The sequence below is a fragment of the Zonotrichia albicollis genome, chromosome 5, assembly GCF_047830755.1.
Source record: "Zonotrichia albicollis isolate bZonAlb1 chromosome 5, bZonAlb1.hap1, whole genome shotgun sequence".
In the NCBI taxonomy this organism is placed as follows: Eukaryota; Metazoa; Chordata; class Aves; order Passeriformes; family Passerellidae; genus Zonotrichia; species Zonotrichia albicollis.
In genome coordinates, this window is record NC_133823.1 from 37,268,265 (window position 1) to 37,284,762 (window position 16,498).

Here is a 16,498-nt window from a genome sequence, read left to right on the forward strand (position 1 = left end):
CCCTCCGCAGGGCAGAGCAAGCGCTCTCTCCCCTCTGCCCCAGCAGGTTCGCTGCAGACCCCAGGCTGGGGCAGCACAGTGCGCCTGCTGCTCAGCCCCCGGGGCAGGCACTGCCCTGCGATTTTGCAGCCTCCTCCTGAAACTGAAAGTCAAGATATGCATGCCCTGCAACACAAGGGACAAGGCTCCAAGTGTGCAATTTCTGTTCACTCTACTGCTAACATTATCTCTAGGTTAGAGATAAACTTTTTTTTTTAAACTTTGCTCATCTGTCAAGTCTCATTGCCTGACATCAAGGAGATCAATCTGCCTTCCTTAAACACAACTCCTGGCTCTTTTGAGAGGCTTCTCTTTTTAGATGTTGGCCTCCTAAGTTCCTCTCCACAGCCTGTCTCCCCTGCTGCATCCTTCAACAGATTTTTTCAAATCAGAACAGACAACCCAATGTAGGCTGACATGCTTTTTGCAGTGCTCACTGCTCACATCTGAATGTTACTGCCCAATCTGCAGGCAGTCCTGGGCAGCACAGCAGAGGAGAGCAGGGACCAGAGGTGTCTGCTACATGTGTATAGGCATGCACACTGGAATGACTCTTTTGCTGTAGTCAGAAAAAACTACATGGGTGAGGAAGTTCCTAAGTATTACTGCCAGAGAGTTTTAAGTACCAGAACCAGAAGCTGTCTGTGGGATAAAAAAGAAAAGAAAACCAAGAAGAGACAGAAAAAAGTCCTGCAGATGTTATCAGAATCTGCCCTCTGCCTCTTTTGGAGGTTTTTCTTTAGAGAGAAAGCACATTTGGGTGTGCGAACGCATGACCTGCTTTCCCTTGAATGCCAAATTTTCAGAAACATCATTCATCTTACTCGATATTCCTCCTCTACCTGAGGTGAAGTCAGTCAGCTCTGCATGCCTGATACTGGTAGTTTTGCCTTAGCCTTAAAAAGCCATTGAAATAAAACAAAAGTTAAGCTCCAATTCCACACGGGTATTTTGACTTTATAGGGAGTTACCCATTAGAGAAAACTGTGACCTGAAACAGCTCTCTTCCCCGGTCCATTCCCAACCCTTCTGGGGATATGTGAAAGAATACCTTAGTTACTTCAGTCTAAGCTAAAAGTGCATTTAAAATCAATCCAGGTAATGTGTAGCCTCACTTGAGGGCAGAATCTCAAATTGGAATATTTATTACTGAGCTGTAAAGCTCTGTTTTCTCAGACTTTGTCAGAAAGGAGATATTTGAATGCCAATAGGGACATCAGGCTCCATCTCTTTATAGACCTTGGGTCAGGAAGGGATGTAAGTACATCATCAGCTTTAGCCCTGCTGACTTAAAGGATAGTTAAGCACATATTTTTTCTGTCATGAACAGGAAATGTGCAGTACTATACTCATCTTACCTGCAAGGGGAATATGCAAACTCACTTATACAAGCTACCTAGCTCACAGCAAAGCGTAGGTGCAGCTTTTCTTGCACTCTAAGCTATGATCAACAGAAAAGGATCTGGCCAGAAGTGAACAGTGGGATCAGCCTATTGAGATTTTTGTTTAACACAAATGTATGAAAGTAGCAGTTTATTATGCCACACAGCAAGAACCATCCCTGACATTTTTCCTGGTGGACAAGGACCTGGAGATACTGGATGACATCTGTTTGAAGATGAGCCAGCAGTGTGCACAGGTGGCCAAGAAGGCTGGTGGCATCCTAGCTTGTATCAGGAGTGGCATGGCCAGGAGGACCAGGGCACTGATTGTCCCTCTGTATTTGGCACTGGTGTGGCCACATCTCAAGCTCTGTCATCAGCTTTGGGCCCCTCACTGCTAGAAAGACATTGAGGTGCTGGAGTGTGTCCAGAGGACAGCGTAGCAGGTGAAGGGTCTGGAGCTCAGGTTTTATGAGAAGCAGCTGAGGGATCTGGGGGTGTTTACTGTGGAGAAAAGAAGGCTCAGGGGAGAACTTCTGGCTCTTCCCAACTACCTGAAAGGAGGTTGTAGCCAGGTAGTGTTTTGTCTCTTCTCCCAGGTCATAGGTGACAGGAAAAGCTGTGCCAGGAAAACTACATATTAGGGGAAATTACAGAAAGGGTTGTAAAGCATTGGAACAGACTGCCCACAGAAGTGGTGGAGTCACCATTCCTAGAAGTGTTCAAACAACGTGTGGATATGGCACTTGAGGACATGGTTTAATGGTGAACATAGTGGTGGTAGTTCCGGGCTGATGGTTGGGCTTCATCATCTTAAGGACCTTTTCCAACCTTAGTGATTCTGTGGTTCTGTGATCAGGGACCTCTCTAGGCTTGTCACTCCTAGGGTGCCTAGGATGCCAAGGCCCAGGCTCAGGCAGATGTATCCTGCTGGGGGTGACCTGGCTCACCTGTGCTCATGCAGGAGCATTTCCAACAGGAAGATGGGCCAGCATGAGCAATGAGGGGAAGAGCAGTAGGGACATCCTGTTTCTAGAGCCATCCTATCTGAACCATGGCATTGTCCAAGAAGAGGAGAAGTGTCCCTCAGATGGAAGTGCTCTCCATGGCTCCCACTCTTCTCTGCGCAACATGACCCTGCAGAGGCAGCTGCAGTGCTGCCAGACCCCATATTTCATGGAAGGGGAATGAAAGGAGCAGAGACCTAGAGCCCTGCCAGGGTCTGACCCTGCCGTGCTGACCCATGGCAATGCCGCTTCTGCCACAATTCCCTCTTCCTCACGTGTCTGTAGAAATCCCTGAAGAGAAAGAGGCTCTGGAAGAGATGATGGGGTCTGCAGGAAGAGACAATGAGAGGTTGTAAGAGGACAGGGAGGGGAGGGAGCAGTAGTCAAAGCATACCCTGGAAGTCACCAGGGGCCACTGCACTGTGGAATCTACTGCTCAGTGTTATTTTCAGGGTGGAGGTGTGGCTCTCAGTGGGACAGAGTTGCCCTCCCTTGCAGTCCCTGCAGCCCCGTCCATGGGACTCCCTGGAGCAGAGGCTGTAGTCCAGCTGCAGCCAGCCTGCACAGAGATTTCAGTGCACTCCCACAACCAACCACACACACGCTCTGCAGTGATCTCTTGGTGACACCTCCAGGCACACTAGGAGCACTTATGAAGCCTGTCCAGTTCAGAAGAAGATGATTCCAGTTAGCACAAGAGAAGCAGCGATTTGTGGCATATATATTCCCTAGCCACTTCAAAAACTCCTTCAGTTTAGAACATGGTTGTCTGACATACTCAGACTCTCCACCCTCTGTGTTACTCCATTTATTTTTCACCAAATCACAGGGAAGTTCTTTCCCCCTACGCTGTTTTCAGACAAGCTTTCTTTGGCCTTGCAGAGTCTGACAGGTGACAGACCTCTTGTGTGACCACACGCTTCTTTTCATCCCCACACTTCAACAGCCCATCACAAATATGTGTTTTGCTGTCCAGGATTTTCTAGTCTCCCTGTCCTTCCCCTCAGGGCAAGTCTCCAAGAACCGACCAACACTCTTTTACAGTGTTTCCACACCTAATTAGCGCCTGGTTTTTCTCCTCTGGAAGCTGGATAAGCAATGTTACAGTAACAAGTAGATTCACATCGACTAAAGCATGCACGATATGGCCGTTTGTTAGAGTGTGATGTCTCCAGTTGTCAAAGAAACATTTCTTCTCCATAAGATTAAAAACAAAACAAACCAGATCCAATATAATTAAGTACAGCCAGTCACCCTTGAAAAAAGGGAATATATGGAAAACAAATCCTGACATCTGAATGTGAAGCTCTTAAGCAAAACTTGTCAGTGCTTCAAGAAATAAATATGAAAACCGTACCACAAAAACACTAGATGCATTATTAGTAGTATCTTTAATAACAGGAAAAATATTAAAGTGCCATATTGTTTACAACACAAAATTAAAATTTTAATTTTAATCACTCCTGTTTACCCAGCAACATTCTGATTAGCAGTCAGAGTTGATTGAACAGTGGAGGAAAGAAAACCCTCTCACAACAGATATGCCACATAAAAGACTTCTGCACGAGTCAACAAGCAGCAACAGCAGAGTTACACAGCCAGCTAAAGAATGTACCCAGGTCTGGCAAACCAAGACACAACTTATGCCTCTGAAGCAGTGATTTGAATATATTTCCTTTCCTCTCCTTTGGTGTGGGGAGCCTTCCTGAATATTTGCCTGGTAGAACTGACGTACACATTAGCTTGAAACAATAAAGGAGTGGGGAGTAAGAACTGAGTAAGAAATCCCAGGACACCGTTAGCAATTTCTTCTTTATTATGCATATTTTGCTGCTGGAGCACATTATGCTCACTCTCCTTAGGGCAGGGTTTTTTAAGAGCACAGTATATATTGTCAACAACCAAAAATCAGCACATCGAGCTTGATTTTCTGTCTTTTGCCTCCTATTTAGCAGGGGGAGTGCCGTGGCAGAGGCAAGATTTTCCAGCACAAATCTTAAAGCATACAAGACAGAAGAAGTAGTTTCCCATTCCAACCCCTACGCCTTAATTCCTCCAAAAAAGAAAAAAAAAATCCAAACAGGTAGATGCACAAAACAAACGATGGTAATTCATGTACCCTGTCTCACATATCTATCTCAATTTTAGGCGCTGCCCTTGCACTGCACAGTTCAGAGCAGGACGTGCCCTTCTCGCTGGTTATTCAGAGTGACAGGCAGCAGCCCTCCCACCACAATTATCTGGTGGTGCCTTCAGGGCACGGAGCTGCCCAAGGCCCCTTCCCCCGGGACACCTCCTCAGCAGGGAAGGGGTTCAAAGCTCAGCCACAGCAGTGTCTTTGAAGCATCCAGACATAAATCCACGGCTCCTGAAGATGAGCAGTGTTAGGAAGCAAGCTGCCGCTATTAAGCTCTTACTCCAGCAGGGAAAAAAAAAAAATCAAATGCCACAATCTTCCATAGTTTGATTAACCACATGCTTCATTAAAGCTTTCACTGCTGTTTAACTGAGCTGTAAATGCCAGGAAGGCAGTGATGTTTTTGAATGAGACAGAGACAGTTCATGAATTTTTTATTTTTTTCCCTTCTTTTCTACCCCACTCCCCCATTTCCTTCTAACCAAAGAAAGTAAACAGGTGCATTAAGTGTAAAAGAAATGGAATATGGATTTAAAAGTTTCATGTAGGTTTTTTTAGACAGTCAGCTCTGTCCATGCTTTTGCACTGTACCTTACAGTAGTTCCCAAGGCTGAAACCATGTAGTAGATGCAGACTAAGCACTTGAAACAAGTTTTACCCCTCTGTTCTCAAATCAGAGAGAGTTTTACATTAGATAAACCTGGATTTTAAAGGGAAGGGAGATAAATCTGCTAAAAGAAACTATAGTGGTACAAACCCTTTGAGCCACCACCACTGAAGAGGGAAAGAGTTGGTACCTCACAGTTTCAGCCCTCTATTATATAAATCCTTTTCTTACCTGCAACTGAGAAGAAACAGCTGCAAATAAATGGCCTTTCAGCTGTGGTCACTTCTGTACTTAATTCTTAAGTGCTCCCAGTGCAGCAGCAACCTAAACCAACCCTGTTGGATAACTAGAGCACTGCTGCCTGCTCCTTTATGAGTCTCAAGCTGCTCCACAGCCATTTCCTGGCTCCCTAAAGCCCACCTGCTCCCCACAGCTCCAGCTGCAGCTCATAAGCTTATCCCAGGCACCAGGTGAGAATGAGCCCCAGCCCCCTGCAATTGCTGCTTCAGGGCATCAGGTGAGGCCTCTGTGCTGGCCCCACCTCGTTCACTTGCAGGAAGGCTCCTGTAACCCACCTTCAGAGAGAAAAGCCAAGGGTGGCAAGTCAGAATTTTAATTCATTTTGCTTGTTGTCAACAGCTTAAAATCCCTGCAAGTCTCATTTTGTTAGCTGATGAACTACTGCAGCTTCTGCAGTTACGTACATGGATCTTTCAGGCTGAGGTATTGCCAGTTATCACAGACTATTTGAGAAATCAGAGCAACTGTACTGGTCACAGCACTTTTTGTAATCTTTGTGGAAATATTCCTGATATACAAAGCAATAAAATGCAGTCAGTGATCAAAGCTCCAAAGATGCAGATTGTGCTTTTATGCCAGGCTATGAAACCACCCTTTCTTAAATGAAATTTATGTAAATAAGACTGCCAGTTCCTTGAGTTTTCTGACAAGGGAATGGTCTAATATTTATAAGGAAAATCTAGATGCTGGCAGGAATTAGATTTAATAGTTAAGATAGCGTTATTTTGAACTGGATAGGATCTCAGCATTTTATTGAATGTGACTTCTTCTAGTTAATGGTACCAAGGTAACCACCAAAGTGCTCCCCAGAGCTCCTTTCAGGTGGCTGCACCAGGTTTTTCAAGCAATCCCTACCAAGGCCTGAGCCTGCAGGCAGCTCCCCTTCCCAGCAGGCTGCGGGTGGCTGCTGTAGGAGCAGCGCTGGCAGCCACAGAAGGAGCTGTGCAGTTTCACGTGGGTGAACCATCAGGCTCCAAGGGCCAACAGTTCCAAGTCCAGCTGGAGCAGTGGCTGGAGGGACCAGCTGATGGAAACCTGATGAAGTCCTGCACCGGGAACAGAACAGCTCCCAGCTGGCTGAGTGCCCAGGGGATGGAAGGCAGCTTGAAAGAACAGGATCCACCTGGATGCCTGCATCCACTGAGTGGATCCTGTTGCAGTGCCCGTGTCACAGAAGAGCAGAATCAGTGAGCATCAAGAACTGGAATGGCTGACCACAAAGGCTGCAGGATCTCTGTTCTTGTAGACACTCACCTGGACAAGGCCTGAGCAACTCGAGCTAACCTGTAAGTCAATGGTGCTTTCAGCAAGAGGTAAGACCAAATACCCTCTAGAAATCCTTCCACTCCAAATGGTTCTATTCATCTCAAACTTGAGCTTCAGCAGCAGAAATATACTTGATTATATTTAGCTGTTTTCTTTGTTTCCTCTTCCAAGTGCTCTTTATTTGGAAGTCAAAGCACAATCTCCTGAACCATTAAAACAAAACAAAGAAAAACAGGTGTATACAGAGTTCTGGACATGCACAAAGTAAGGATCAAAACTTCTTTAAGATTTTCTCTAAAATATTACCCTCAAACTAAGCACACAGTGTCTCAAGAGTTGTACGTACGCTTTTTCCCTTTCCATAAAGTTGCCCTGGGAATTAAGGGTCCACTTAGTGGCCTGAGTCAACTGACCCTTACTCTGATATCTTGTTCGTGCGCCTCTATCAGACCAACACCCGATCAGGAGAACTCTAAAATCCTACCCTTTTCTCCAGTACTGATTTTTTGTTACACAACCAGGGAAGTCCTGGGGGGGAAAAAAATTTATAACAGTACTTCCCTAAAAACATCTGGACATTGGTTCAAAAAAACTTTCAAGTTTTTATGCACATTACATATTCACAGTATCCAAGGCCTAACAAGAAACACAGTAACTCAAGTCACAAGGCATATACATTTAAAATCTGAACTTAAATTATCAATTATATATGAAGAGAATAGCAATTTTGCAGCAAAACCCCAAAATTCTGCTTCTTCTCTCCCCTCTGTCCTATTGTCAGACATGTATAAGTCAAAATGCTTTTACTTACTAATTCAGACCAAAGAAAACAATATGCATTAACTGGCTTAGTGACATTTTATTAAAGTAATTTTTCAGGTTTCATGCTCCCCCCCCCCCATATGTGCAAATTTCTTCTTCTGGCACTAAGCCACAGACCAATTTTAACATGGAAAACAGCTGTAGGAAAAAGAAAATCAGAAATTATCTTATAAATGGACACATAATACATTACAGTGATCCCTTCAGTAGTCAAATGGTTCATGAACATTATATTTTATGTAATATCACAAATGCACAAAATATGCTTTCCATATGATTGCAAAAACAGCAGCGCTCTGGAGCCAAGTGCATGACTTAATATTATAATAATGAGTCTACTTCAGTGTAGTGGATTTTAATAAGACTTTAATAATATTGGTATGAAGCCAAATTACATAATGTCCCAAAATATGAAACAAAGCTTTTGTAGAGAAAATAAAAGCTCATTGAAGTATAACCACATTAAAAAGAAAAAAACCAAAACCAAAAACAACAAACCAAACAACCACCAATGTTATCTAAACAAAGCCATTAGGCATACTTAATTTTTAAAAATCAAATTAGAGAAAATGAACTCAAATCTATTCCCAGATCTCCAGATAAAATTAAAAAGGATGTTATTTTAGGCAACATTTATGAAAATGGAGGTACTGTGTCAGCACTGGGAAACAAGCTAACACCGCAATTACATCTTTTGGCATAGACATGGATATGGGTTGAATATCTCCAATTTATCTCAAAGGACAAAAATGATTCAGTTACCTTACAGGTAGAATTTAAGACTGAGCTATGTTGGATTATCTAGGAACAGCTTAGACCAATAAAATTATTTTCTTTTACACATGAAAACAAATTCAGTGTGAAAGTCCCAGAGGTAAAGCACCAAATTATTTATTCCCTCAAGCCCCTTCAATTCTGGAGTCTTGGGGAAACCAAGGATTTGAAATCACCACTAAAGCTCACTCAGGCATGGACAATTCTCAGAACACCTTCCTCTCTCAGCCCTCCCCAAGTATGGCAATGTCAGATAGCAATTAAAAGAAAACTCAGCATTTCATTTGTTGGGTAACAAGCAAAATGGCACACATTCCTAAAGCTGTAAAACCTTTCAAATATTAGTGTTATGATAGTTGGAAGATTAGCATTTGCATGGATAACATTTTTTGTTCTTGATTAGGATCAGCTGTGAAGATCCACATATCCAACAGAGATCAACATCTATCAGCATATTCCACGTACCACTGGTTCCAAGTACTGCTGTTAAACTGAGGCTGAATCTATGCTGACAGCCCACCTGAGCATGTGGTGATGAATACAGGAAGAATCAGAACAGTTTGCTTTATTTACATTGTTTCACCTACGTGTCTCCATTTTTTCAGCAGTTTTGATAAAGGCATAAAACATTTTAAGTAGATTTAGATTCCACATGACAAGATGAAGTGAGCGGGACATTTTATGCCTTGGATTTCTTATAAGTCTACTTTAGCTACAGAAACCATTAAAAAGTTGCAAGTAGCTTCAAGCTGAAAGGCATTAGCAGCTTTTTAGAAAAGGATAATCATACTCTTCTAAAGACTTAATGAGACATAATTCACAGAAGCTTTTGACTTGGTCTGCTGTTAATCGAATCAAAGTCAATGACGATCTTGTTACACTTTGGCTTGAATTCCCTAAATAAAAAAAGAAAAATACATAGATTAGTCAGTGAGTAGTTAAAACATTTTGCTTGCTTTAGTTCCAGCTAAATTTTTGAAGGAATAAAAAAATTCCAAAAAACACATCCTTGGATTCTTGTAGTTTTCTTCTCTATAGGAGCCAATTATAGTGCACCACACTGAGAGAAACCTGGACAAGAAAGACTAAGACAAAAAGACACATGGGGTGGGTTAGCCTGTACATTCTTCAGCTATTGGAATTTATAAATTACCCAGGAGTCAAAGGACTTTTACCAACTTAGCTGCAGGTGGTGGCATAATGTTACCAGTGATTTTTGTTCATATATATTAATATTTAAAATATTTTAAATATATATTTAAAGATCTAGGTACAGATATAGGCATCCAGAAAAAATATTTATATCTTCTGTATATATATATATGCATTTAAAAAGACATTTGGAATACATTTTGATAATATTGATATTTTGATCAATTTTTTCCTGCCAAGTTTTAGAAAAACACTTTCAAGCTTAACAGAGTATCTTTTGTGGAAGGGAAATAGATCACATTATGCCATACTGGGTAAAACCCAAACTAGTTAAGAGGGAATAATTTAAAAATTGTAACTTTAGAATTCTAAAATTAATACTGCCGCAAAATGTTTCCTTTTATTATCATTACAGCATTTGCTGCAGCAATTAGCAAGGAAGGTATACAGGGACTGAGCATATATTTTCCAGTCTACGAGTAAACAAAAGATTATGCAAATAGTGTGGATTTAGTGCCTAATTAAGCTCTGCAGTTCAGTTCAAGAGATTCATTAAGTACCACCTACACCCTCAGCAATCGATACAAGGATAAGTAACAGTCCACGCAGGAAAGCACATGCTGCTGACCACAGAAACTCTGAAGGCTTTGTTCTGAATAGCAATCTGAAATGCAAGAAACATCTCTCACCCTGGAGAAGTTACAAGATTTGACTTGCAAGAGAATGATTTATGCTTCTTAGTCAAATAGTCTTAGTAGACAGGAAATACACCCAAGGACTAAAACTGAATTTCAAGTACTGCTGTGTTTTTCCATGGATATTTCTTAGCCCAGTAGGTATCTTTCATCCTAAAATTTTATCTGTCAGAATTGTTATGTTTGCAAATTTTTCAAAGTCTTTATATTAATACTGTAAAACTTTTTAGAGTTGCAGAGCCTCCCTGACTACATAATTAGCCTCACCCACAGCATGTTACTCCCATCAAACTCGCTGTTGAACAGATTGTCCTTAGGTATCTCTGACAGTGTCTTTAAAAACCCCGCTCTTGAAACATTTTTCAGGTTATCATTACTTTAAGGCAAATATTACAAGTTTTATTCTCTTCTCACCTAAAAGCTGACCAAAGAAGAGCAGCTGTAAGTACCAAGAATTATTTATGGGCAGCCTGTTTGACACTTTCCCAAACTGACAGCAACAAGATACTGAAGTTTCAATAAGGACGGAGTAATCCACAAAAACAGCAACAACAAAAAATCAGTTGGTTGTTTCAGTCCAAGTCATATGATCACAGGATAATTCAGGCTCCACGTGACTTCAGGGGATCATTTAGCCCTACCTCCAAAGCAGGGTCAAGGAAGACTCTCCCAAGTACAATGTAATAAATAACCACCCCCTTGGCAGTTTCACTCCCATTCCAGGAACAAAATAAGTCACGGACCATTTTCTCACACAAACGTTTCAGAACTGAACTCTAACCACACACAAAACAAAAGAATGGTGCAACAGCTCTTCTACAGAGCAAGCCATCTACAAACACTACAGAGGAATAAAATGCTCCATGACTGAAAGAAGAAAAACATTTGCCCTAAAGTTGGTATCTTTCACATCCCCCTTTTTTTCATTTCAGAGTAAAAATAAAGTTAATTCTCTCACCTGTATATAATACCTGCCAAATCAAACAGCCGCCGTGCAGCTGTCATTTCTGTAGTGTCATGATACTTGTCAGACATGAAAATAACTTCCTTTATGCCTAAAGAAGTCACATAGAAAAAATGTTAGATTTACACTAAAAAAAATGGTAATATCTGGTGCACAAAATCAAAAGAGGCAGCATTCATCCACATACTCTCCAACTACTTGGTACACCTCTACTGACAAATGTATGCTGCGTAAAATTGCTGAATGATCTTGCCTAAATCACTTAGGCAGGGGAGAAATACAAAGGCTTCAAAAGAGAATTCACGAGCGTTTCATAGCTGATCAACACCTTCCTGTGTTTGCCAGACAATATGAATACCAATACACTCCAATTTAGTGCTGACCTAAGTGCATAAGGAAAAGCATGAGTGACTACATTGAGAACAAGCAGCCAATCTACCTTGAAGACCATTTGATTTTGATTCTGTAAGTAAGAGAATTGTATGAAGCACAAATGCAGAATACCATCTTCCTTCACCCCTCTTGATTTCAAACCATACTGAACCAAAATAAAGAAGCCTTCTGTTTGCTGCTTTCTTCCTGTGGCCATTAGTAGTAAGAGACACTCCCTAGAACAGCAACCCATGCTGGGACTGCATGACTTTACTCAGTGAGCAAAATATATGCTACTTCAAGCAGAGATTTTTACAGAACTGAATCCTGCTGCAGATACTGCCTAATCTCAAAAAAGGAGACACATTTAGGCCAGCACACTTGCTGCAGTGGCACAGATTTATAATAATTGTAATGAAAGACATAATTAAAATAGGATCATAGAAATCTTATGACATTTATGAGCAAAGATATTTTAAAATCTTCAAATATCTACTATGCATCACATTCAAATTAAAATTTCATGTATATACTCCCAACAGACCTTTTGTCATGCAGAAGTTTATTTCTTTCTGCCCTACTCTATTCAATGTGCCAGAGCACAGTATAATTGACAGTAATTATATGCAAAGCCTGTGTTGTTCTTTGGCAGCTCCTGGTCTAAGAAGTTACAAACCTAAATTAGAAGCACGTTTAGAATCACAGTAGATGCAATTAGCACTGGAAAAATTTGGCACCATTCAGATGCAAAAAACCCCCACAAGTAGCATCTTGTGAGGTTGACAGTGCAATTAATTTAGATCTAACATCAGCAATTTAACATCAAATACATCTATTAGAAGATGCCAATGAGCAGGCAGCATTGCAACCCTGAAAAAGCAAGCTGGCACTACTGCTTACCTGCCTGGATGATGAGCTTTGCACATTCATTACATGGAAATAAGGCAACATACATGCTGCAGCCTTTCACATCAGCTGAGTTTTTGTTCATGATGGCATTCAATTCGGCATGGCACACTGATTAAACAAGGGAAGAAACAATTCATAATGCTGATCATTAAATAAATTGGTCAAACTAAAATTAAAGTGTTACAATATAATTGCTTGCATTATATTCAAAGGCAAATAGCTTGCACAGTTATCATAAAGGGCAGAGAAAGAAATAAAAGCAGAAATACCAAGATCAATGAAGGTCAATTGTTCTGACCAGGCTGCTGATTAGTAATGATATCATTAAGTGCATTAGCACTGCCATTTCCCAACACCTATTGCAGGCAACAAAGCCGTAGGCTGTGGGCCAAGCCATTGCAACCACCCTTAGTGAAGCAATATCTCACAGCTTCACAACTCTCTGGAGTATCTAACTGCCAGTATAAAACAGCTCATTTATGTGTTTACATGCACAGATAGGAACAGTCTTATGGTTGTAGGAGTGCTCTGTGCACTCTTAAAGGCAGCAGAACGGCCAAGTAAAACCGAGCAGCTCTGTCCTCTGGGCCTTAGAAAGGCTCATCACTGCTGCAGGATTCTCCCAGCCACAGAATACACAAGACACACTTGGCCATAAAAACATCCAGCTTCAATATTAGAGTGACTTTACTGCTCATTAAAAGGTGCCAGACTACATAAGCAGGAAAACAAAGTCCTGTATTTCTCCATGGATTTGAGAGAGGCCAGGTAGCAATGGAGCATCCTGCCTTGCTCCACCACAGCACAACAGCTCTTTCAGGACAGACAGCACCAGTGGTTATAATGAGTACAGAGCAGGTTATCTAATGTGTTACCCACACAGCTGAGAAGAACACAGTTTCTGTGTTGTCCATAATCAAGCTCTGAAAAAACATTAGGATCTCTGCAAGAACTTCCTGTTTACTCCTAGGAATAACAGCAAGTTGCATAATTTATACACCTACCTACTAAGAAACTGCCTGCTGCCCTGACTTCTTAAACAGATGCTGAGGTGCGGTGTGGGTTTGAGATCATTTAGAGACCTGCATGTGCAGACAACTTTAAGAGGTTTTCCACTGCTTGTTGTGAAGAACAGATTTTTTCAAAAAGTCGTTTTCTTCTCCCTTGTGCCCATGTGAAAATTAAAACAGACCAAGTTGCACAGCACAACTTCATAGTAAACTTGGTGCTATATTGCTGACCTCTGTGCGAATGATCTCACCACACAAATAACTGAGCACAGTACCTTCAACACACAGGAATCATTGCTGAATGGAAATGTTTTCCATATGGGCTAAATGTCTGCATGGAATTTTCTATACAACAGCAAATGCACTACAAATTTACAGCCTAACTTCCAGCACACAAACTTTCCCATGCAAGCAAGTCACAAAGGACTAAACACTCGCAAAAGAAAACTCAGTATTGGCTTCCACCACGCCCATGTTATGCTGTCCACATACCTTCTCATAACCAGTAAAGCCAGAAACCAACACAAAAACCAGGAAATTGAAAAAGAAAAAAAACAGCCAATAGCCAAGAACTATCACATTAAGGCTTCTTTCATTTTTACTGTTTCTATTGCAACTATTATTGGGTCACCCTGTATTTTAAATATATACCATTAAGTGTATGAGAGATGCAGGTATACGAACCAATACATTTAGAAAATCCAGAAAATATGTTGAACTCCAAGTGCATTACTAAGTTGCACCAATCTTATAAAGCCTTTACAATAAATAGTCAGAGAACTATTTTTCTGTGGCTACAGAGGACTGAGTAAAAGAGCGACATAATTTCCACAACTGGAAGTATGGGTTATGTCAACAGGACAGAAACATCACTTTTAAGTTTCTTTGAACAATATATTTGTGTTCTAGACAGCAGTTTAAAATATAGAAGGCATCCAGAAACAAATATGTTTTCAAAGGCTCCCAAAACTAAAAAAGAAACAAAACTAATGACTTTAGTAAATATTTTTCCTTCACTAAAACTCAGAAATCTTCAGCTGTATAACCAGACAAGTTTCATTATTAGTACTGCAACAAGTTTCCTTCCTGCACTAATGAGAGAAAAAGGTTCTTTTGGCAGACTTCTAAAAACTTTCAAAAACTAACCTCTTCCCAAGCAAAAACAAGATCAGGCCAAGAATAACTTAGAGAAGATAATCAGTTGGAGCAAGGGAAAACCATAAATTTTGCCTCCTGATCATCTTCACACAATCTGAAGTTAAGAAAAATTACAACTATCCCACATGGACAGAAGACACAGAGACAGCAATAAGAAACAGACAAATCATTCCAAGACAAAAAGTACTTAAGTCTACAACAAACCCAGCAAGTTTTCATTTCAGATAGAAAATGAGGTACATTTTTCATGTGCCTAACCAAGTATTTCTTACTGAACTTATTGCAGAAACTAGTACAGGACCAGAACCTTGCACTGACTCCAGAGGCAATAACTTTCCATCCAGTGTTACTTTTTTGGTCTACTGGGCTATTAAATACCAAACCATTTTGTCTCAGTTGCTGTGATTTGAAACTATATTCAGGTAAGCTATCATTACACATTGTAATTTGTTTTATACATCTCCCTAGACATGTGCTACTTATAAAGGTTTATTATGCCAGATAGTTCTTAAGAAGGTGCTGGCACCAGACAAGTATTTTTAGGCTTTGTCCCACCACTTTTAATTCCCTCTTACTCATATTCACCTCTCTCTGACAAACAGGCATGGACCAGGTAAGATAGGTCTATGACCCCCAGATTCTTCATAGAGACCTCCCCAGCTTTTTTGAGAGACAGAAAACAAATCCAGAAGTACAAAAAACCTTCTTGTTAGTGACTAACTAGTTTATATTTGGGGTGTTATGAAGTTTTCTAAGCTGTTAAGAGCTACTGCTAGTAGTTTAAATTGTTCTCTCTGAGACAGTAAGAAGTTAACTTAAAATGGCCTTTTACAGGTGCACAGTTTTCAGAACTCTGAAAATAGTTATCTTTAGGCAGACTAGTAAAACTAAGAATTTTTACAATACCCTATGAGGGGCTCAAGAGCTTTGGTTTTAAAAAAAGAATATTCACATGTAGCCAACATAATATCAAGTCCACAACAGTGGTTTCCATTCTGGAGAAGTAGCTTGAAAAGTATTCTCAAAAGGCTTCATTAGCTGAAGAAATAACCATGCAACGAGAAGTTAAGTGTGTGCTCTGACATTCCCACCACCTGCTACTAGGTTCATGAGAGGGGAAAAAAGCCAAAGAATGACTGCTTCATTACTGGTAGTATTAATTGCTAGTCTCTCTATCTCTTATTGCATGCTGGTTTGTGTTGCATAGCTGAGGTAGCACTCATCCTTAAGCTCCCCTGTAAATAAGAGACCCCTGTTTACCCTATAAATGGTACCTTTTCAGGACTGAACACTGAACATGAGCATGCTCCCAGCGGGTTGCAGAGTCAGAAGTACTCTTCCCACATTCTAAATGTGTTCTGACTAGCAATTTCATGAGAACCACAAGACTAGTCAAGGTGCTAATATAGTGTTTAAAGGCTTACATGCTTGACAAAGAGCATGCTAAGGACCACCATAATTTTAAAGACCTTTTAAAGAAGCAATCAGAGGAAGGGCTAAGGAGAATGACTTTTTAGTGCTATTAATTACTAATTGAGCCAGAGTAAGAATTTTGTTATCCTTTACTTGCTGGAACTCTGACACTGGACACAGCAAGAATCCCAGAAGGTATCAAAACATTAATTTAAGGAATGGAGTCTGGAGTGACAACCACTGGGAGCAGTGGTTGATGGATCTGGAATTTGTAGAATGACATCTATTTTTCTCAGCCTTTTTGAAAGCATAGGGATGGTTGCTGGTCACTTCATGAAGGGCAGGCAGGACACTGATGCTGGGCTGGCACTGCCCTCAGCCCCTCCTGCTGTTCTCTCTCTCCCCCTCTGAGCTGAAGCACTGTGGTCAGGGCACAGAGGCAAGGATAACAGCAGCAGATTTGCTGGGAGGCCTAGCCTCTTCAGACTGCA

The 16,498-nt window shown here is 41.0% G+C and overlaps 1 protein-coding gene across 9 annotated transcripts in view; it reads right to left on the reverse strand.

Annotated features, from left to right (window-relative positions):
- Positions 1-7,577: 7,577 nt before the first annotated feature.
- Positions 7,578-16,498, reverse strand: part of DCTD (dCMP deaminase) — a 204,675-nt gene continuing 195,754 nt past the window's right edge. For all 9 annotated transcript variants that reach the window (XM_074541358.1, XM_074541357.1, XM_074541356.1 and 6 more), the window contains 3 exons: positions 12,418-12,534; positions 11,140-11,236; positions 7,578-9,230 (listed from right to left, as the gene is read on the reverse strand). In XM_074541358.1, the coding sequence (XP_074397459.1) occupies positions 9,152-9,230; positions 11,140-11,236; positions 12,418-12,534 (293 nt within the window). In that variant the 3' untranslated portion in view covers positions 7,578-9,151. The remainder of the gene's footprint in view (positions 9,231-11,139; positions 11,237-12,417; positions 12,535-16,498) is intronic.